Source organism: Stigmatopora argus, chromosome 19 (assembly GCF_051989625.1).
Source record: "Stigmatopora argus isolate UIUO_Sarg chromosome 19, RoL_Sarg_1.0, whole genome shotgun sequence".
Lineage (NCBI taxonomy): Eukaryota > Metazoa > Chordata > Actinopteri > Syngnathiformes > Syngnathidae > Stigmatopora > Stigmatopora argus.
In genome coordinates this window covers 6982379-7005851 of record NC_135405.1, presented here as the reverse complement: position 1 = coordinate 7005851, position 23473 = coordinate 6982379, and the positions used below count along the sequence as shown (strand labels likewise).

General features: G+C 38.6%; 1 protein-coding gene across 1 annotated transcript in view; it reads left to right on the top strand.

Annotated features, from left to right (window-relative positions):
• Positions 1 to 23473, top strand: part of jag2b (jagged canonical Notch ligand 2b) — a 46763-nt gene that overhangs the window by 6000 nt on the left and 17290 nt on the right. The window contains exons 3-6 of the mRNA XM_077587038.1: positions 13727 to 13781; positions 17590 to 17847; positions 18507 to 18567; positions 22570 to 22700. Of these exons, the coding sequence (XP_077443164.1) occupies positions 13727 to 13781; positions 17590 to 17847; positions 18507 to 18567; positions 22570 to 22700 (505 nt within the window). The remainder of the gene's footprint in view (positions 1 to 13726; positions 13782 to 17589; positions 17848 to 18506; positions 18568 to 22569; positions 22701 to 23473) is intronic.

The following is a 23473-nucleotide window of genomic DNA, read 5'->3' as shown; positions in this document are numbered from 1 at the left end:
GGTAGTTGTTGGTAAGAAAATTGGACAAACAATAGCTTTTGACTTCTGATTTTAAGACAATTACATGACTCTTCTAAAGATTGAGACCAATGGCTACTCTGCCTTTCATTTCTATATACACTGCCACATGTTTTTATTTTATTTTTTGTGCCATGTCCCATTCAAAGGTGGTAAAATTAACTAAGTAAGCCTCAGATTACATTTTGCAGACATACTCTTAAATACAGTAAATATATGCTGGTATCAGATTGCACTACTCAGCTTTCATTTCTGGTAAGAGCTGCTTGTTCCATGCTGAAAAATCATCACTTCGTTTTGGTGTAGTGACCAATCGTGATGCTTTTGCTCATATCTGATTGGACTCAGATTGCATAATGTTTTGGAATTCAATTCTCCAGTAAGGCTCTAGTTGTGCCTTTTGTTTTGTTTTTTAATGCGTTTATCTGTGACCAAGGCACCCTGAGATCGTGGATTGGAATTCATCGTAAAAGCACATACAAAACCCAGAATATTTTCACAATGACCACTTTGAGCCCAAGTACACTGAGTTTTGAAAATTCCATGATGAATTCCATAATGTTTTTTTTGTTTCGTGTAATGAAACTGATCCTTCGGGGAAACTTTTTTTGCTTGAATTCTGTCACGTTTTAAAATATCAGTTAAACGTATAACGTCATTATTTCTCCAAATATATAATACCCTTTTACTTAATCAGCTACTTGGGGAACTTCTTAGGCTATTGACTCAAAAGCATCAGTTAAAAAAAGTACTGATTAGATCATAAGGGCTGAAATTTCAAGGGATTCTTCCAGTCAATTTGTCCAAAAAAAATTCTGCGACATTTCAACTTGAATCACATAGCGTTAGAACTCAACTGAAGTGGTGCAAAGGTAACATGATTGGAGAGAAGAACGGTATGAGCAACAGAGTAGTTTAATCTAGTAATCAAATGGTTTTCACTGAATTTCTTTTCATGTGAAAGCCTTTGATGGGTCCCCACACCGATTTCACAAAAAACACTCGTCATGTAGCCAATTTAATACAAAGCAGTAATTAATTTGTTTAAAGGGGTCTGAAGATACAAGTGCTATTTTCCCCCCAGTGTAATTGTTATTTTGGTTTACCTTGTACACCTAGTTTGCCATTCATTCAACCTAATGATTTTGGCATAAACTTCTGAGCCTCCGGGACATGCATGATTGATCCCTCTAGATTCTGCCAAGCAACAAGTGTTCAGCCAAATATTTGACATGCATGAAATGTATTCCATCCATTCTCTATATACTGCCTGCTTTCATTATGGTGGCATGTGAGATTTAGACAACCCCAACTTTGGTTTCGTGGCACACCTTGTCTGTTCACAAGTAGATGCTGGGAAATGTTCACCTGTGAAAAGAATCACATACTTTTTGTTATTTAGTAAATGATCGTTTAAAGATAGATCAAAAGTTAACACACACTAGAAGTCAAGTGAAACAACTGCAATGACAGTGATACTCAATCCAACTTTGTTGTCCATATGCTGATTAAATGCTACTGTTAGTGCTTTGAACAAGATGTATGGAGTAAGTAGATACATAATGTTGTTTGAAGTTATTGTTTTTATTTTATGGAAGCCATAAAAATTGACAGGCTAAACCTTTTGGCCTAATGTTTACATTTATTGCGATATTTTCACATAGCCCCAGGATTCAATTATTAATTGGTGTGCATTATTTAAAAAAAGGATTCCTATTGATGTTGCAACATGATGCATTGAACGCATTAAGCAGTTTCACTTTCATACAGGATCTGCAGCATCTTGTTTTTGAAGGGGTCCCAACAAGTAAAATAATTCCTAGCATCCAAGAACATAACTATAACACAACAATATCCAACTAAATGTATCATATGAACCCTGCTGGCCTAAAATGTAAATATTTGTTCTGCAACTTTACACTATTTCAGCTTCCATTGAACAAGGACAAATGCTTGTCATATTGTCACAGAAAACATTGAGAGTGATACTTAAGGGCAGTTACCACATAATGACAGAGTTGGTAGCAATTTCAGGGACACAAGCAAACAGTTTTACATGATTATGAAAATAGAATAGACATGATCAAGATGACTCATTTCATCATATAGCTTGTTTTGGACAATAACAATTTGTAAAAACTGAAATCAGGATCGTTTAACCCCTTATATCTCATACTATAGCAGCAATTCAGCAGACCGGTGGGCTGAAGATGCTAAAATAACTTGCTTCTAGTAGGAAAAGTTAATTAGGGAAGTACATTTTCGAAAACTTATGATTGCATAGGTATGTTTGAAAAAGGAATACATAAAAATAACTTGGCAATGAGTTATTTATAGTAATCTTGGCCCATTTACGGCAAGGACAACAGGGACAGTACAGCTTATGGCCATATGTCATTTTCAGTTTATAGTGCAAATGCTAGAAAGTTGATTGCAAGGGTGGGCCCACACATTTTTGACTTACAAGTCACTATTCAAACAACCACGCAAAATGACATGCCCAAACAATACGCAGTTTTTATAAACTGAATTTTCTCTGTCTCCAATTTCATTATCTCAGCTCCCTCTTTCTAATTAGTATTAGTGTTATTAAAGTCTCAAATGTAGCAATATTGTCGGGGAGAAAGTAATGGCGATGAGCATGAATATGGTGTTGTAATTCATGAAAAAAAACTTGCTATCAAATTAACGTCAATCAAAGCTAGATGGCTGGTCAAAGGGGCTGTGAGTTTGACTATTTGGAAAAAAATGAAATATCAAGGAGAGATGGATGTATTACTGGCCTTTTTGTTAGTTTTATTTTTTAAACAAGAATGCACTTGAATGACACCACCTTTTCATTCATTCATTTTCTGAACCGCTTATATACATAAAGCCTCAGATTTTAGGACTTGGCTGGACCTGTGGTTTGTTAGGTGAAAGGTACCAATCTATACACAGGATTCCAGCTTTAATTTTCCCTTCAATTGTTTTAATTAGTTAGGATGTATTTCAAGGTTCCATTTTCTCGATTACTTTGGCCGATCAGTTGATGAATGATGTAATGACTGGTGGTTTTTGCACAATTAATTGACTCCCACGATCAAGTAAGGCTTTCCATTACATTGATTTATTACTCAATGTGTTGCTACTGAATGGTAGTACACAGGGAAACTACATTAAAGCCATTAGATACGGTATGGATTTTTTTCCTAACCTGTGAATTAATGTCAAACAAATAGTAGAACAACAGGAAATTAACGCCTTATTTGGGCTTGCTGCATCCTCAAATTGTTGAACCTTCAGCAGGTGAAGAGATGTAGGGTGAAATAGATCTTACTTGCATTTTATCATTGGCGAACACTTTGATTCACGAACGTGACCGTATCAAAAGAGGAAGTGCTGACTTGTATCAAAACCATGTGCTAATCTGCACGGACCTGTATGAGACTGCCTTTACTGGATGGAACTCCAACTATTTGAATGGGTTTGGCTTCCTCCTTAAGCCACGTGTCCGTCAAATGCACGCGGCGTGCACTTTTAAGCAGATGCAGTCAAGTGCAGCCAGCCATGCGTGTGGTTTTTAAAGTGGGAACTGCGGACTACACAGAGTAAACTTTTGACTACTTGCTGAAATGTGGCCGTCAAGTTATACGGTACTACGTTTAACTGTTTTATGATTCGGACACATACAAAGGTTCTGTGCTTTAACTTTCACAAAACAGCTTCAGTTCTGTGTATTTGACGGATTCGGTCCAAATATATTGGCTTTTATTTCAATCTATTCTTTTTCCAACTATTCTTCCATGTACTTGTGAAGCAGACTCTTATCATTGCGTACACAGTGAATCTTTTGTATTTTCATTGATCAGTCTTCAGGCCAGGGTGATGGACCAACCTATTTTACCATTCTATAACATAATGGGTGTCCAAGGGCTGCAGTGGGTGAAGGTTTTCATTCCAACATGGTCAACCAGAATGTAATAAACTGCTTGAAAACCATTAATATTTATTTTCGGGCGGAGATTCTTAAAAATCGAAACAAATATCTTTTTCTATCAGCACCCTTTTTTGTTAAAGGCTGATCATGAGATCGACCTCCTTAAAATAAATAAAATAGTCTCATCTCAAAATCACCCAGCCCTACCACGGCGAACATAATTAAATGTTGTCGTTTCTTGCAAATAAATAGAGCTTTAAAACGTCATAGAGTTAAGCATGTTCAATGTAAAGGAACGAAAGCAACTTCAGACGTCAGCAATATTAAGGCCAAATACCTGAAAATTAATTAAATTGGTAGTGACTAGACAACAGACATCAGGTATACGGCATACTGGGGAGATTGCCAGCTAAACACACCTAGACAGACACACTTGACACCATTGATGGGTGGGGACTGATTCCTTGGTGATTGCAAGTCGAGCACCGGTTATCATGAAATAGGATTATTTTCCTTGAAGGGTGTTTATTTGTTTTCCGAACTGTATAGAAAAGATAGCATTTTCATGAGACTGATGTCCTGAACTCCTGTGCAGACTAGTGTTCTTGACCAAATAGACTATAGAGGAGGTTTCTATGGCTGTTTCTCAACGTTTTGTAGCCAATCTCATGTCGTCCTACTTTAAATCCTAATTGATGAATTGTTAATCAATTTAAAAAAAGAAGATATTGAAAACCATGTGATCAATTAATTGAGTAGGTTTTATTATCAGTGCACAATATAATCTCGGGGAACAATGTACCAGGAAGTTAGGTTTTATTATCAGTGCAGAATATAATCTCAGGGAACAATGTACCAGGAAGTTAGTTTCACTTTTGATTTCCATCAATTGAGTGGTGAAAATGCAGCCATTTTTCTCTCTCTTTTCTTTAAATCTCGTCTTTAATATTGAAGGAATTTCAGGATCTCTTAAAGTAGAAGGAAAAACATTTAAAGCCAGGAGTTTTATATGTATAAAGTCAATATTTACATTCAGGTCAAGAGCCAGTTCATTTATTTTGCATGCACAAGCGTGTATGGTGAATTGTATTCGACCAGGCTATTCTGAAACATATCGACAACATACACATGCGTTATTATACAAATTTACAAGCACCGTATAAACCCTGATTCTCTAACCTTTTATTCACTTTCTTGGAGATCGTGCTAACCTGTGAATAATTTATTACTTTCAATGAATGAAAATGTTAGCCTTAAACTAAAGTCATCACCCAATGAGTTTATTTCTCATTGATTGAGCACTGATTTTTGTTCCTTTAGCCGTCTATGTTAGAATATGAATAATCCAGGAGTAATCTTCAGGTTTTTAGAACATGCAACATGAGCATAATCCAGTTTGTGAAAAGACTTCTTGGTGTCACGATTACTGTGCGCAACTAGGTTTTTGATAATATTCCAGTGGTGAAGGTTTACGGATTGGCATGTAAAAGAAGTTACTGTTTTGTATTCTTGACTTGTACTACTGAGACATCAATTTAGCCAACATTGTTTTAAACATTCCGCAGACCGTAAACAGAAGTAGTATTTAACAATAAGTCAGCTCTACTTTTAGCTATACCGGCCTGTTAAGTGCACATATGAACACGCCAACTGAGGCCGCGTGGAGGCGGCCGTGGTTCAGCCACACCTGATATGGAGCTTGTCAAAAGCTGTTGCTAGGAGACGACTCCATAGGCCTGTGGTAAACAATTATCCTTGCTCGCCACGGTGCATCCCTCCCCCATGCAGTAGTGTGCAAAACCACTCACCTGTGGTTTAGCCCAGCATTGAATCGATCATCTAATTGCCTGGATGGCCCGAACTCACGAGGCTTTGAGCTTAAAGCAGCATAAAAAAGTAGGGCTTGATCCTCTGGTGTTTGCCTTTGATCCTAGACCTTGGAAAAGTAAAAACTCAACCCTTGACACTGCCATCTGAAAATTGAAAGTATAGTTCACCTCTATATTTGAGTGATATTTCAGCCAATACTCATGGCGATCGTTTGGTTATGGTTTTACTGTAGACAAGCATATCCTAACCTTCAACCTTAACACATTTTATTTTGCAACAATGTCTCCTCACACAAACAAATAAAACTGTCCCCTAACAATTATGTATAATTTGAGCAATGCCTATATAGTACTAGTATAGTATATAGTACGAGTGTGTGTCTACATTCTTGGTCAATAAAAAAAATCAAATTTTGATTTGATTTCCTACTAGACACCTGATCTTTTGGAGTAGATTGGTTTAGAAACTCCCTGTTAGAGAGAGTAAAAGAATTTATTGCCTTTGCTTTGTAAAGGTCAAGTCTCATATACCTGCAACGTTTTGTGGGGTTGCAGCCATAGCCTTTATGAATGGTTGGCTTTGATTTATTCATACAGAAGAGTTATCTAAAAAGAAGGAACAAGCAAAATCAATCCAATTGAAGAAATCTTCCCACCATAAGATTCATCTTTGTTTAAGGGATGCCTGGGTAACTATCAGACTTAATGAATTGATTTGAATGTTTTTCTTTTAGGTGATGTAAAAAAAAAAAAATTGAATCTCCTCGCTCAGTTTTTTTTCCCCAGCACGATGTACTCAATCAATTCATTAAGTCTGATAGTTAATGTTCTGTAGCATCTACATAGGATTCTCCTGCCCCTTGGTGCCACCAAGCATTGATACCACATAAGTAAGGTTAATGTCTGATGTGAGCCATTGAGTGCAAGCATCATCACTTGTCGGCTCTTCTTTATCACTGGAAGTTTGATAAACATAACGTTATAGTCAGGATCGTGTACACCTCAATTTTCATTAAATTGTATTCTTAGAATGTTTAATATTTGTTTAGCTACTTTGTACCTGTTTTGAGTGTATCAGCATTAATGTGCTGTATGTGTGTTGTGACTGGCTTCATGCTTGTCACACGGTCTGTGCTTGCAATTTTTTTTGTTTAAACATTATTTTATTTTTGGTCAGAACACCGCAATTTGTGATGTGCATATTCAAATTCCTGAGCAATAATCTTGCAAATGCTCATTGATACCAGCGGTTGCCTTTTCCATTAATGCCCTTTTCAATAAAGGCAGCAACTGTGGTTGTCCATTGATTAAGTTGACTTTTATGTTGTTTTTTCTTAAATTTAAACTCTTCACACTTCATTTGGACTTTGATTGCAGATACTATTATGTCACTAATACCAATTGTGGCTATTCCATTAATAACTAGCTAAAGGTATTCATTACATGCAGCATTTATTTTTAGATCAATTCATGGAAGTGCCCACCCAGTGTCTGCATGCTTTCAAGAAGCAATTCAAAAATAAAATTGGTATCCAGTGGCAAAGTTGTATGGAAAACCAAACCTGCCCAGGTTGGTGCCCAACCTCACTCGAATTGGCCTCGGTTTGAATATGTAAACCACCATTCAAAGTGGTAATGAGCTGTCATGGATACTTCACTACAGAAATAAACTTAAAGCTGGGGTAGTGGGTCTTACTGTCCAGTCTATAGTGTACTCTTGTGGGCTGGCCGGTTCCATTTTTAGAGTTTTTATAGCCGCATTGTGTTGACACCGGGTAAAGATGCTGCGAGGTTTGTGACACGCAACAATCAGCACTGCACTGTTTGAATTTGGCTCCTTGCATTGACCTACCTCCAAATAAGTTTACTGCATTTCATAAACACGGTAATTCATGTCTGTAACCATGTTGTGTACCTAAGCACGGTCATAGTGGGCCCTTCCTCCTAACAGGTGTGCATGTGTAACGGGATTCCGGGGTAGGTAATTGATGCATGTCATTTCATGGGCAGTTAACTCATCACTGTGCTGTTGAACCTGTTTGAAATGATAATGCGTCTCGGTGGTGCTCCATTTCGCTAAGGCCATTTGTTACTTCGGATCAGGAATGAGCTTGTTAATGTTTGCCGAACGTGTCCATTGCTGTGGCAACTCTTTAGTGTCTTTAGGCAAATGAACCACCTTTGGGAGGTAATGGAGCAACAGCCACGCACACGTTGCATTTAAACATAACGTTGTGAAACCTAAGGCGACCATATTCTCTGGCTCTGCATGTCATTACAGCTTGTGATGAAATAGAATAATCATGAGAAATTATTGCAGAGGCATTAGTGACATTTTGTACCGAGTGATCGGCAACATTGCAATATTTGCCCAATGGGTTTGTCTTGAAAGCAATGTTGGTGCTGTCAAGCGCCAGCGTATAAAAAAGGCCTTATGTGATGCTAATTACTAAGATAACATAGTTTCTGGAAAGTTATGTATGGTTAAAGTTTGGGACTTGTTGTTAGAGCGTTTATTTATTCATTTTGCTTTGGTAAAATAGCATATTGTTTTACATTCAATTACTTGTATGTCATAAAAGTGCATGTCAAGCTATGTAGTTTTTCTCGCTGCAAACATTTTTTTTGTTGTTTTGCAAATTGCATTGTCCTGGGATCATGCTGGTTAATTAGCACCAGAGTGTGTTGAATTGGAACTGCATGGTTAATGACCCTCTTGGCATCATAGCAGCCTGTTCAATGGGCCGTGTGTTCCTGTGAGTTGGTGTGTGCATGTGCACAGCCGGTGTACTCCAGTGAGCCAAATGCCTAGCCTTTGCTATTGGCACCCTTACAAGCAACCTGTAACATCAAATAATTCATTTTCTATCTCTATGCTAAGGAGTTAATTCATTTATTGTATATCACGACAGACTTACTAAATTGATTGTTTCGCTTCCATCCTCATCAACCCTAAAATCTCATGACCGATTTTATCTTTGATTTAATATTTCCAAACCCATTATAAAAATATTCCAGGACCGCTTCACATACAGTAAATCAATGAAATAGTTGGTCCCAATATTCTGACAGCAGTGTTTGAATTATGCATGAGAACTGTGACTATTTTTCCCCCCATTTGAGCAATCCTCAGATATGTGGGGAAAGGGTATCACAAAATGAAACCCGCAGGTCTTTCGATCCAGCATAGTCGATGTGGCACATTGCCCTCACTGGGATAGTGTAGACTCAGCCCTAGTAAAACTAAAAGCTGGGATTGACATCACAGATTAATGAAGATTACATGTAGCGATTACTGGCCACGGGATGAATCGTGATGACCTCATGTCCCATCAAAAGGCAATAAATCAAGAAATGTCAGTGACACTCTGCATGGAGTGGCGGAATGTTTGTCTTTTGGGTCACCTTAAGATGTCACATGTTAAATTAAGAGATCTTTGAGTTTCCTCTTATTCTAAATGGAAATGTAAAATGGAATGGCATGGTGTCATTGTGAGAGCATCAGCCGAGATTCAAAATATTCCCGGCAGAAACAAATGAGTCAATCAGTCTGCTGATCCTCATCGCAGACGCTCCCACTGATAGCGGACTGTTGGCCGACTGGGATTTTGCATGGGATTACACAACAAGCCTGGATCTCACATTCTAAGTATTCTTCGAATGCAAACACGCACATCGCCCCACATGCAGAGCGCTGACCCCTCTTTAGAAAAAGAAGCGTGCAGATCCCCATGCTTAGTGACCCCAACCTGCCTCGGCTTCCACTTCCCACTGCTGCCTCCCTCTGATTCTCGGCCCTTTTGATTGAAAACAATAAATGACTCTGCTTCAGCAGCAGCCGTGAAGGCTCCCACCCACAAAACCATAAACCACTCATCTGGTGAGAGAATCTATACCTGTGGCTCTCTGAAGCGATCCGTTAAATCACTTAATTCCAAAGGTATGGGACCACCTGAATATGAGAAGAAATGTTGCAATTATTCCTTTTCAGTTCAAACAAAGTTTTAAGTCCTTGCAAGCCTATTCATCAGGTCATTGACACATTAACAGCCTTTTCCCCCTTCGTAAAAATACCCCATTCACGTGAAAACTAGGATTTCTCTTAAAGTAAATCCTCTAATCCATTTGGGATAGGGCAGGGGAGGGATTTTTTGGGTGGAGATTTGACTGACAGCAGCTTCTTCTTGCTCTCAGATAAAGTATTTGATGTAGCCACCTGAAGATCCAAACAGGATAATTTTTTTTAAAACTGGCAACATTTTTAGACTTATTTTAAAATCCACTGAACAGATGTGTGCCTCAACCTCATGGAATTGTGTTGTCTTTTTTACTGTATCTTACTAATCAGTTCTGATTCGCTGGTGCAAATGCAGATTGCTAATTGTCCTCAAGCGATGGTCTCATCGCGGACAATAGTTTTGATTGGGATGGGGGTGAGTTACGGTATTGAGACAAGGGTCTTTGTTCAGTAGCAACTCTCCTCCCCCACCCCCTCCCCTTTAACCCCCCTGCCCATCATCTATCTTGTTCCGACCATTTGGGCAGCTGTCACTTAATCCAGCTAATCACAGACTGGGATGGTCTGTGGGAAACCAGACTAGTGGCTTTGCTCAAGACCAACACACACGGACTGTGCAGACTGTTTATCCAGGCATTTACAACATGCAGCCGGCATGTAAGGAAGTCACTTAAGGCACCTGTTCATCAGCCATTGAGTCTGAATCATTTCAAAGATTTAACGGTTTCCAGCCCAATGAGTGGCTTATGCACATGGTGCCACTTATAGTACCTTCTCTATGCATTGGTATACACACCCACCCATGCACATGCTCAGACTAGCTCGCTCGATTGTGATGGGGGGGAACGGGAGGGTAAGTGGAAAGGTCAGAAGCCGTGCTACATGTCGTGGGATGATCCACGTTCATGTCAAATAATCCATCTGTGCGAGGGTGGCTTCATTCTGGAGTGAATGGTGTTGGTAGACCAGTTAGTCACCAGAAATCCCAAACCGTCTTCTGCCAGACCTTCGACCCACCTGCGGAAGTATAAAAAATGGAGACATTTCCAACAAGGCCCTCCGTAACTTCATCTTCTATTCTCTCCCATTCACCCTGTGTTCTCTCCACAATAACAAGCCCTCCCCTTCCTCCCGCCACCACCCATTGCCAGACAAGCCAACTTAATCCTGCAGCCCAGCAGCAACCAGGCTACCAGCTTGTTGGTCCCCTTGATCAACAACACACACACATTTGACAGATCACCAACCTCCTCCCCAGATTCTCTTTCCTGCTTCAGTTGACCAACCACAAGATCTAATACTGGTCTGATGGCCACTGCCAAACTCCTCTGGGGTCTTATGTTCCATCAGTGACATTACAGTAGAGGTCACATTGTGGCTACTACAACTGTCTCTTATGGTGATGTAATGAATGCTATTTAGGTCAACTGGTTGCCTAGCAGTGTCCCCTGCAGCACACCAGTTAGATTACGCTTATGGATTGTGCATGTGCCCACACGAGCACGCACCATTAACACATGCATAATTTTCTAGATTTTGCTCTGTCATTACAAACATCATAGTTGCCTAGTAACAACCTGATGTCAACATAGCACTGAAAGTAACACAATAAGCAACTTACCTATGCAATTGTATGTCCTCTTTAAACTCGGTAAGGTTATTCCTCAATTTTCATGGAAAGAGTAGTTCTCAACCAAAATGGTGCAATGGTGAAATTTCCACATCAGTCCAGATTTTGCCAGCATCGCAGGGTGTGTTCGTGCAGTACATATATTTTTTCTTATCCAGACCGAATGAGAAAATGGCATAATGCCTTTTTCGGTAGATCTATTAGCATTACTTACAATAAAGTAAAAATTTGTTTGGAGCAAAAGTGGATGGACTACTTCTGATTAGAGAGAGCGACCAAAATGTATCAACCATTGCAAATCTGCATCCGTTTTAAGTCTGTTATAGTAGAATGTCTGTACTTCTGTTGTGGTCATTTTGATTTCGTGTTGCAATTTATTATTATTTGGTCTTCACATTTTATAAAAAGACGGGCATTATTTTCTTTTGAATCTACCTTCTTGGAGGTAAAAGGAAATATTCTGCACCTGGAAATGTATTTTCCGTATTGTTTTGATTTCCATGGAAGGGATTGAAATCGGCTGCCAATTCCGTTGTCGCCGATTCTGGGGATGAGAAGTAAATGGTACTTTCCCTTGCTGACTTTAATTTCACAACTCAACCGTGGAGCAGGAGTGTGTGACCATGCTTTTTTTTCTAGCAGACTCAGTTGGCATGTTTGTGCTGTATTCCACATCAAGAACCGTTGGGTGTGTTACCTTTACACAAATGTTGACATATTCTATCAACAAGATATGATATTGTTGACTAAAGTACAAACTAAATCTTTTTTAAACCGCAAAAAAATGATTTACAAAACATTTTGTGTCGCACATTATAGTAAATCAAGGGACCCTATACGAATTTGAATAAGTTTTGCACAACAGTCACTCTATTGAGCACACATCCTTTCATTGATTTAACTGCATATTACATTAAAAAAGGCTGGGAGTGTTTATATTAATCCATTGCATGATGTGTTCGGAGCAAAGCATAACTGAAACAAGATAATCCCATTAGCTGCTTATTTATTGTAGCACAGTGTCTGACAAGGACAAAGCCAGTCTGATTTTAGCTCTCATACTGTAGCTAATTATGGCAAAGTGACCTTTTTTAATAAGGCCTAATTTTTTGAAAGAGTGGATAGTTTCCCTTTTGAAGCATGAAGATTTAAGGTGTTTTTGACCGTGTTGTCTTAAAACATTTCATATTAGTGTGTTTGGTAGTGTTGATGTGTAATCAGTCAATATTAAACAAAATTTATCTACGTGTAAAAGAATCTACTTTTATGGCATACAGTACTTGCTAGTCTTGTACACTTATTGGGTTATATGTTTTTGTACCATTTAAACCTTAGTTCACACATTCATTCGTTGTCCGAGACGGTTATCCTAACAAGGCTTGCACAGTTTTTTTATTCTGTTTATTACAGATTGTGTGAACTGGCAATCAGAAATCTTTGAGAATTATACTGTGCTAAATTGTAATTACATATGTTCTAGTACCTGCGATTGGCTGGCAATCAATTCAATCCTTTTAAGGATAAGCAGATCGGAAAACGAGTGGTAGTCAAGGTTACTACAGACAATTTACAGTGAAAAGAAAAACATTGGTTTAATTCCCATGAACCCCACCCACCCAAATTTGACATGGAAATCACATTTATTCATACATCTGTCATACGTGTCCACATTGAAAGTTGGTATATTGACACCAAAAGACATGTGGCTCATTTTCCTGTAAAATTCCATAGATAAACCATCCTGGATTATAAACCGCTGCGCATATTGAGCTACATTTACTTAGTCATGGTTTGGATTTAAGGTGCTGATGATTGAGTCCGAATTCAGTGTGTTTCTAGAACCAGCAGAGGCACTGTCAATTCAAGCTCTGCTTGCCAGCTATTTCCCCGATTGGTATATTCTAAAAGATTATCCATTCTAAATGAGAATCATGCCCAGAAAAAACCCAAAACCAATGATTGATTCCCCTATTGCATAGCCCCAATGATCAGATAAGGGATTCAAATAACCTCCTATACTGGCTATGAATTTTATGTTTATATCAAACCTGAGCTTCTCTGGAGAAGAAAGGGAGCTTTGACTTTATCCACATATGTATGGTTGCCAAATCTTTTTAAGATTGTTACAGGATATGGCCCGTTCGTTTATTAATGCACACAAGATGTGACTATACGGTATTTCAATGTGTATTTTTGTGAGTGTATGCACAAAGCTCTCTTTAAAAAAGAAGGGGAAAAACATGGCCTTCAAAACACAAAAACAGCAGTAACAATTTACCCTAATGATGTCATCTTTTGTCTTCTTTCTTCAGCGGATGTACACCTTAATTGTTGAGGCCTGGGACTGGGACAACACTACACGGAACAGTAAGTGACATATTTCAGCGTCAATTGTTCAATGAGAGTTTAACAAGTGTTTTGGCAAGATAACATTGAGTTGTTGTTTTTAACAAAAAAATATATTACTTATTGTGTTTGCCGCATTTTTTCACTTGAAGATATGTAGCATTGGATATATTGGCCTCCCAAGAGACCCTATATACAATACAAGCAGCTATGTCGGTGGTCACTGCTTGACCAGCTGTATCCTGTTTTCATTCGGAAATGTCCGTTGGCTTGACTCCTGTACATCCCCTTTTTTTCACTCCCGTTTGAGCAATAGCCGGAGGAGGCCATCTTTTGAGTTCTATAAATGTTGTGGCACCCTTGATCCCATGGCATTTTTCACAAGTCTCAAATACCCTTGGTGTGTGCATGGAAATGTGTGTGAGGATGGATGTATTTCCATACCACGTTGTCTTCTTTTGTCTACTTTCCTGCCGTATTTGTAAAAAGCCGTCACATCCTGTTTAGCCCATGACATCAAACATGCTCATGATTGAAGACAATGGCGAAGAAATAGAATTTGACATCATACCTCCGATTAGCTTCTTGACCCAGTCGCCGGTTTCTTTGGGGGAAACCACCAGTAAATGCATGTATCGGCAATGAGTCAGGCGCTTTTTATAGTCTACATGTTTACGTACAAACTTTTGTATATGGTTTTGTATTGGCCTTTCATTTAATATATACAACAAACACCACTTTATATTGGGATTTCAAAAGTATTTAATGACATTATATAAATGCATTGCATCAAGATAAAATGCCCTTCCCACATCCCAGGCTAATTATATATTACTAACAATAGTCACCTGGTTGTTAAATGAAATACCTCTGGCCATTACGTGAAAAACATGGCTGCTACATTGTAATCATGACGTGTATATATATTATTAGTCTTGTAAAACACTAAGATTTCTATTTTTATCCCCTGGTGTAAAACATGCAAATTTGCTACTGCATTTGATAGACAGCAGCTTTCCCTGTGACTCCATTCACGACCAATTATAGCAGTGCCACCTATTTCCTTTATCTTATTGCAAAGAGGTGGCCTGTTAGTCTGTGAAATAACAGCACATGAAACAGATTTGCTTTATGATCTCTAAGAACAAATCTGAGATCAAACGTCAACCTATCGCTTATACTATACCCAGAGAGATGAGTTAAAAACAATACAAATGAAAATTATGATGTGCTCAATGCATTTATTTTTAGTTCAGTAACACAATATCCATTACTTTTTGCTTGAAATACAATAGAAAGTGTGGTGAGCATAGATTTCTGCTTACATCATGATTTGGAAGACAATTGTTAGACATGGTTTGACAAATTATAGTATTTGGAATGATTTCCTGACATTAAATTATCAATCGGATAGCTTTTTCTTCAGAAAAACACCTTCAGTTTGCACAACTTGGAGCAAAGCGTTTGCAAAATTCCCAAACAGGTGCAGTGAGACGACAATCAAGTGGGTCTATTTTTGCATTGGAGCACAGCTGCCCCATCTATGAAAATAGATTCCAAAATGTTACTGGTTTGATGTTGTTGTTGTTTTATTTTTATTTGGTAGTGTACAATCAGTAAGATTAGTATTTGAAGTGATAAAATAGTTGAGTAGAAATAAACTGTTAACTTTGTGGGGCTTCAGGAATTAAAACCCTGTGATTGAGGTTGGTTTATGACACGCAAGTCTGTTTGGCACAGTTAGCCCCTCTTACATACAGCATATTTGTGTCTACAAATGGAAATAATCCCATTTCTATCACAATCTTCATTCATTTTAATCCCAAATGATTTAACATGGTCTTTTTCAACTGCACTGCCACTGCACTCTACTTCACCTAATTGATGGAAAAATGTTTTTTGAAAAGGAATCCGCAAATGTACTGTTAAGTGTTTTGTTCTGTGTCAACGGTCGGTAAGCGCTTCAGAAAATGAATGGGTGAATTAATGTCTATATCATTAGGTAGTAACAGATAATTAGTTTGTATAATGATGTGTCAGGTGGAGGTGATAGTGGCATTGTGGCTAACCTCTAGCGATAATTAAACGGTGACAAGGAAGGAAAGGTTTTTGTAATGGAAAAAAAAACTGGAAAAGGGATGAAATTTTGAGTGTTCATTATAAAAGAGTAAACACGGGTGTCTTGCAGTTCATTGCGATTTACCATAGACTGTATAGAAAAACCTGAACAGAGTGGAAATAATTTTCACCCGGGGAGGCAATATATTACTTTATTACAACAGGTACTTATGTCACACTGAGTGAGTAATAATGTGATAGTAAAGTGTTTTTATTTGTTAGGCTAGGGCAGCTCTGCCCAGCATCAAGGCGCCCCTATGCAGTGTCTTTTCCATTTTTCCCTGTGGTGGTGTTCTTGGGATTTTTTGTTTTTCATGAAAAACTGTACCCTTGGTCAAAAATAGGTTGAAATGCACTGAAATAAGAGATCATTAGTTTCTAGTTGCAGTGTTTTTAGCCTTGTGCACTGCATCAGACCCATCAGCTGACTTCAATTTTAGCATCAAGATTTAAAGAGATGGCTTCAACAAATGTTTATTCCTTCTGTACATAATTTTTAAAGAGTTTTTCTTATGTCAACCAGATGCAAATAAATGTTCTTGTTGCTGTACTATTACAGCCTCTGTTAAAAACTGCTTTAATGGTTATATCCAAACAAATTATTTTTTTAAAGCCACAGTGGTGTGCTAAATTTTAATTTAAGAGAATGTTTAATTCGTTTTTTGTGCACTTGTGGCAATAATACTATTGATGATTCCACAAATAATGGAGACACGTCTAAACTCTATGTTGCGTTTGGAATCTTTCTCCCCTTTTGTTTTACAAATATTTTACACCTATTGCTCCTTGACTATAATCCCATTTTCTTCTTGACTTTGGGTTACAGTGCCATCTGTTGATTTGGATCATACTACATTTTTTAAATAAATGTCAATGCCATTCAAGATATTAAGTTTAATTTGAAAATGAATTTTATACCATGTATGCTGGGGCATATTCTCTATCTTGAGAGATCGGAGTGGATTCCTGGCCTGAGTCAGCATCCGCCTCCTAGCTTGTCCTACGTAAGAGCCCGCCAGTATGTCAGTGAGATTCCTCTCTTCCAGCATCACATCCTCCCACTTGCCTCTCTTCCCTAACACAACCCCCCCACACACCTCCTGCGTCCTCAGGAAAGGCAGTGGGCTGTTTTCCTTGTGTTTATCGAGCAGGAAGTGGAGCGGACTAGGCGGCTGGGCTCGGTGTTTAGACACCGAAGTAGCTGAGCCTGCTTGGGCCCGAGGCCCATTGTTCTCTATCTGGCCACTGCCGGGGGTTCTATTTGTTATTGTTGCTTAATTCTGTCTGACATTGTGTCAGACCCCGGTAGAGGAAAATGCACAAGTGTGTGTACATGTTTGTGTGTAAGAGCTTGCTCGCTTCAAAATTGACGATAGTTGAGAGCAAGTCAAAACTCTAGAGGAAAGGAAATCACTGGCCCTCCACATTCACAGTTTGTTGACCAGTTGCAATCACACTATGATTAATTGACTACCTTTTTGGGTACTTTGTGCTACAGTGCGACCAACAATGAGAGAAATTTGCCTTTATATCCATCCTTATGATGCTGCTGACAATAATCTGTGAGGCCAATTCATAACGTCATGTTAATTGATGCACTAATGGCATCTGTACATAATCTGTATACAAAAGCCTAAACTGTTTCTACTCCCTAATTTGTCAGGGAGTTTTCAATAAAATTGTATTTAATGTCTTTTGTTGTTCATTCCAGAGGAGGACGACAACATGATTGAGCGTTATGCTCACACTGGCATGGTGCTTCCTGGTGACCCCTGGCAGACCATCCATCATGATGGGCCTGTAGCTCGCATGAACTACCGTATTCGGGTGTCCTGTGACGAGAATTACTACGGCAACAAATGCAATAGACTGTGTGTTCCACGTGACGACTACTTTGGCCACTATCGGTGTGACCAGTCAGGTGCTCGAGTTTGTCTTGAGGGCTGGATGGGTCCCGACTGTAAAACAGGTGAGCTACCAGTCAGACAATAAGCATCACTTTATGTGGTTTATGGTGGTACCGGCATATCAAATTTTGTGATTATGCATGATCTGTTATTTTATAGTCTTCCCAACAGTGAAATCGCTAAGGCCAAGATTAGATCACAAATTCGAGCGAATACTAAGCTGTGAAATTGTGGGGGCTGATTGTATGTTTACCAAAAGAAAGTTTAATCAAACCGAAAGTGCAACATTACTCACAGTAACAATATATTCTTTGTGCTTCTTCTCTTCTCATTGTGCTGTTTCTACATCTGTTATTGATACTGCAACTCTAACTTCAGTCTTGTCTGTACTCTAAAACTGCTTAAAAATACTTTGCTTAATTCGTTTTTTATTAAATAGTACTCGTGCCAGAGAAATTATTTACATGCGTTGGAAATTAACCCTTTAACATGGCTTTTTTTATATGTTATTGTTGTAAAGTGAAGTTTATATATTGTCTCATTCTTTCAACCACTAACTCATTTCAGAGTAACATTAATCATGATATTCCGTTGCACTTGATTTTTAATTAACCACCCTCTGACCCCCAAACTTGTTCTCTAAATTTGTTATTTCTAACTAACTTACTAAGCATGTCAACAAAATTTTAATTTTTACATTGTCTTTTTCTCTCTTTCTTAGCAACCTGCAAGCAAGGTTGTAATCTGCTACATGGTGGTTGCTCGGTTCCAGGAGAATGCAGGTAAAACAAATGAACTCACTTATATAATGATAGCCTTCAAATTCAATTTTGTCCTAACAGGCACTTTTTGTGGTCGCTAGAATGCTCAACATTGTCCCAAATAGTACATCACTGTATATAGTTTAAACACAAACCTGTACCACTTCAAAATAGAATTAATGTGTTGTTTGACAATGCACACAGATTAGACAATGCTCCTCTTAACACTTTAAGGTCCATGTCTTTGTCCGATTTTCCATGTTTTTGATGTTTCCTTTATAATTTCAAAAAGAGTCTTATTTGGGCCTGGTTTGGTCCATTTTTTTTCTTCAAAAAAACATAACCTACTTGTCCAACTTGTTTTTTTCCCCACTCGTACTAAATATATCAATATTTTGGGCCCATAAAAACAAAAGGCAGGGTTATTCATCCCATCTCAGTTTAGGGCCTTGCTTAACATATATTTTTTAGGCAGTCCAAATCCCTTACAGAATACCAAGCATCTCATCAGTTTTTTTTACCACTTGAGCCAAAGACGGGGGTTGTCAGTGTGTGCGCTGCAAACGTGCTGAGAATCTCCGTACCCCCTCTTTTATCTGCAATCCACTTTTCTTTTTAAGAGCAAATAAATACTCATTAAAAAGATACGGAATGACCCTGGAGGTTTTCTTAATATATAAAGTATACTGTGCATTTTATCATGTCACCTTCTGCCCCTTGGATGTCTACATAAAATTCAACACTTGCTTTGTGTTATTATTAGTATAAACTATTATTAAGAGGAGACTTGACCTGACAGTATTCTCACTCCAGTTAGCGGCACAGAAAGAAGCGAGGCATCTTTTCCTGAAGTATCAGATCCCAGCAGACAGGAAAAGTGATATGAGTAGAAGAGTAGCTGTAAAGATTCTTCCTGCTCTGGCATGAATTTAATGAAGCCTCAGGTCACAGAAAGCAGGCAATAAATCCCTTGTGATCTCTTGGTACCCTTTCATTCCGTTTATTTCATCAATTTTGTGGGCTTTACACAGTCCCATTTTGCTAGAGGCTTCAGTGCGTGTGTGGCTGCGGCATTGAGGATTTTATATCGGCACACATTAGACATGTTCTGACATATTTGTTGAACTCTTGGTGTATCCTGAGCTGCCTTTGACAAGTCACAGTGCCAGAATCGAACAAACGCCTACTTGCAGATGAATAACGGTTCTAGTGTGTCCTAGATTTTATCCACAGAATCCTGTAGAGAATTGCAGCCTCAATCCACTTTTACATTGCCTGTATAAAAGTGGGTCTTGAAATTCCTCTTTTAGGGATTCTGTTCTGTACAATCAACACAAAATGGAATGGTGGACTAATTCTGCCTTGCAGTTTTCCTTATCTGCGGAATTTCAAAACCATAATCCCTTACTCAATTTCCATGTTCAATGTTGTTCCTCCACATAGTCTATCACACCTTCAACTGGTGTGATGAAGTGTAACCATATGCAAACACAATTCACACATTTTTATAAATATTTTTGTGCACATGTTAAATCAATATTCCAAAATTATACCATTAAACGCTTCTAACTTCCCCAACTACAACTTTTGTCCAATATTTCTCAATTTAAAAAATGTAAGGACTAGTTTTATTTAATATCCTTACTATAAGTGGAATAAGAGGAGCTTCACAACTAATGTATAGTCATGTATTCCTTTAAGGATGCGGCCTACTTAATGACATTAGTCCAATTGGCCCACTTGGCAGCCTAGAAAGCATGTGGTTATAAGTTTTGACCTACTCTTGCAACTTGCGTTTAATTAATATTTTTTACCATTTGCGGTCTCCTGTTTTGTAACTCAGATATTGGCTTGCGTCCCAAGACAATGAAACTTAAAAATTGTTGGAAAATCTGGAGTTTACATACCATTATGTGACTACAGATTGAAATTAAAAGGAGAGCAATATGCCATTTTGCTGGCTTTTGGTGCAATTTAGGGGAATCTGATTAAAATAGCCTTTATCAAAATAATTGACGTTAAATCCCATGAAGCTGATCAAATAGTGGCGCAAAGCATGTCAAGTATTCTTCGCCCCTCCCCAGCCAGGGACCGTTCAAAGACTCTCCCATTGGCAGCGGTGCTGTCTGAAGGAGCCCTGGCTCAAAATAGGAGCCAATTGACAAGACAGCTGGCTCGACGACACCACAGCCTCGGAATAGCCGGGTGTTGTCATGAAGTGGCAGGCGCGTGCGCAGCCTCTGTAAACACACGGCCGTCTCCAGACACCCTCAGAACCGGCCGCACCACCGCCATCATCATAGGCTTTCAGGCACCCCCCCCCCCAAACCCGGTCCAGACAGGAGCCTGCTGGATGTATTCTTAACCCCTCCTGCCCTGGAATGTCACCCAACACTAAGTTTAGTTGTTTGGGGTACTTGGAATAGGTTCACCTAAAACGTGATACTGTAACATGTTTGTGTTTCAAAGGTTACATGTTTTGTGAACATAGCTTGTATAGTTATGGTTTGAATTATTCGCAGGAATTTTTGGTTCACAGTTAGGCTTCGTTCCTTTGTTAACAATGAGGCTCGCTGTAGTGGGTTTGGGGGAAAAATACTTACTGTGGATAAAAAAAAAAATCATCACAAAAGCCAAAGAATGTTATACAGTATATACAATATTGAATATATCCACAAATGATAACTGACTTTTTCACAACACAAGATGCAACTAAATATTAATTGCACTGGCACCAAATGCGTAAAGAAGAGGTGGGAAAATATGTCATGAGAGTACCGTATTTTCTGCACTATAAGTTGCACTTTTATCATTGTTTGGCTGGGCCTGTACTAATACTCAGGTGCATAAATTGTTTGGCTGGTGCGACTTATAGGCCAAATAGTATGGTGTAAGTCATTTTTTTAGAGGAAAGGGCAACTGGAAGTGTCAGCATTCAAGTAATGACAATAAAATGAACAACAGGCATCTGTTAAAGTAATATATTATGTTATTCCGATAACAATAGTCTGAACCAGGGATCCCCAAACAGTTTTCCAAGGGCCGCTGGGGGTCCTGGTTTTTGTTCCAACCAATCCAGCACAGGCAATATAATCAATAGGGTTTCTGGTAGAACATGAAGCATGTGACAGCACCTGATCATTACTACATCCATTAAAGTCTTCATTTCCAGTGTTACTTGTGTGCCTCTGTCTAATGCCTAGCATGCCCTGGCCACTAGTGTTGTTCCGATTTGATACTCTATCGATATCGGTGACTTATACAGCTCTTTTCGGAGTAATGAAGGTGGTCACAAAATTGGGTCTGATCCAGTACTGAAGTACTGAGTCTGTTTTAACATTGTTGTGCTTTTTAACTGCTGTGAATCAAAGCACCAGGCCAACATGTGGGAATACTTCATTTTAGAGACTAAATGGCAGTAAGAGTGTCGTGTCATGTAATATTTGCAAACGAAGCATTTCTCAGGGAGGTGTCAGTGAGGTTACGACCATCATTATCATTATAAATGTATATGTATGTGCGTGTATATGTATATATGTATGTGTATGTGTATATGTATATATTTGTGTGTGTATATATACATATACATGCACATATATATACACATATATACATATATATATAGGTGGGCAGAACTTGTCATGATCCCCCTCAAGTCAGGTTTGTGTTCAAGAATGGGTGTTTTTCTCTGACTGTCACAGGGCTGCTTTCAAGTGCTGACATGCTCGCATTTCTCAACACAAATATCTAAGCCTAAGTTTATTTTGTTATCGGTTGACTTGCACATCTGAACAGGATGTGGGGTGAGCTTCTTGTTCCTTTGTTTAAGCAAGAATGTAATGTTTAAATGTTCAAAGGGTTGGAATATCATTTATTCTTGGATAAAAATGTAATAAGGAACTGTCCCTATGTTTTTCTCCTCTGGTCACTAAGATATTTACCGTATATTATGTTACGTCTATTGTAAAAAAAATAGCATAACTTTAAGTCTGAGAGGACAAACACTGTATTTTTGTGCTATAGGTGTAACTACGGCTGGCAGGGTCAGTTCTGTGATGATTGTGCCGTGTTCCCCGGATGTGTCCATGGCACTTGCAACAACCCCTGGCAGTGCAACTGTGAAAGGAACTGGGGTGGCCTCTTGTGTGATAAAGGTATGCAAAAGGTTTTGTCATCAACTTCCTTGCTTCCAAATTTGGCACAGACTTCCTGCAAGTACCCTCAAGCGATTATTCCTGTCCTTTATTCCTTTCAACACACTTGTTGCCATTTTTTTTTTGCCTTCGAGACATACTGCACATGTCGGGATCTTGTCTAAAGAATAATCAATTCAATAATCAACTAAGTTACATTGTATGACTTTGATGTGGAACAAGATGAAAGCCCTATTCTGAATCTCATCAAACCATTTTTGGAAAAGTTAACCAGAGGGCTAAGCTTTCTCTCATTTCTTTAGATGTAGTTAATAGATTTGTATTGTACATGCGTCCCTTAACACTAACAAAAATGAATCTCAGTCACTATATCGTTCCGCAGTAGTGAGCTATACCTTATGCAATGTGACAAATTTCGGGGGGTATTAAAAAATCGGTAATATAAATGCAACAAAATAGTATTTTTTCAAATACCTATGCAAATGGCAAAAAAATGCAATTTGGCTAGACAGAAGGTAGAAAAATGAACCCGTTTCTGCATAGTGTTCCGTGAGCTTTGTTTCGATGTGAAATATGACTTCGCTGAATAAAGGTTAAGAAACGCTGCTTTAGGTAGATGTTGTTTGTATGTCAAGGTACTTCTATGGGGTCGCAGACGTCTTCTCCCCCTTCTGTGACTGGAAAACAGCAGCTGTATAGTTTTACTGCTCGTGTGATTTGAGCACTGGTAGGGACACTCGATCCCCACACATCCTCTTCGTCACTTGAGTGCA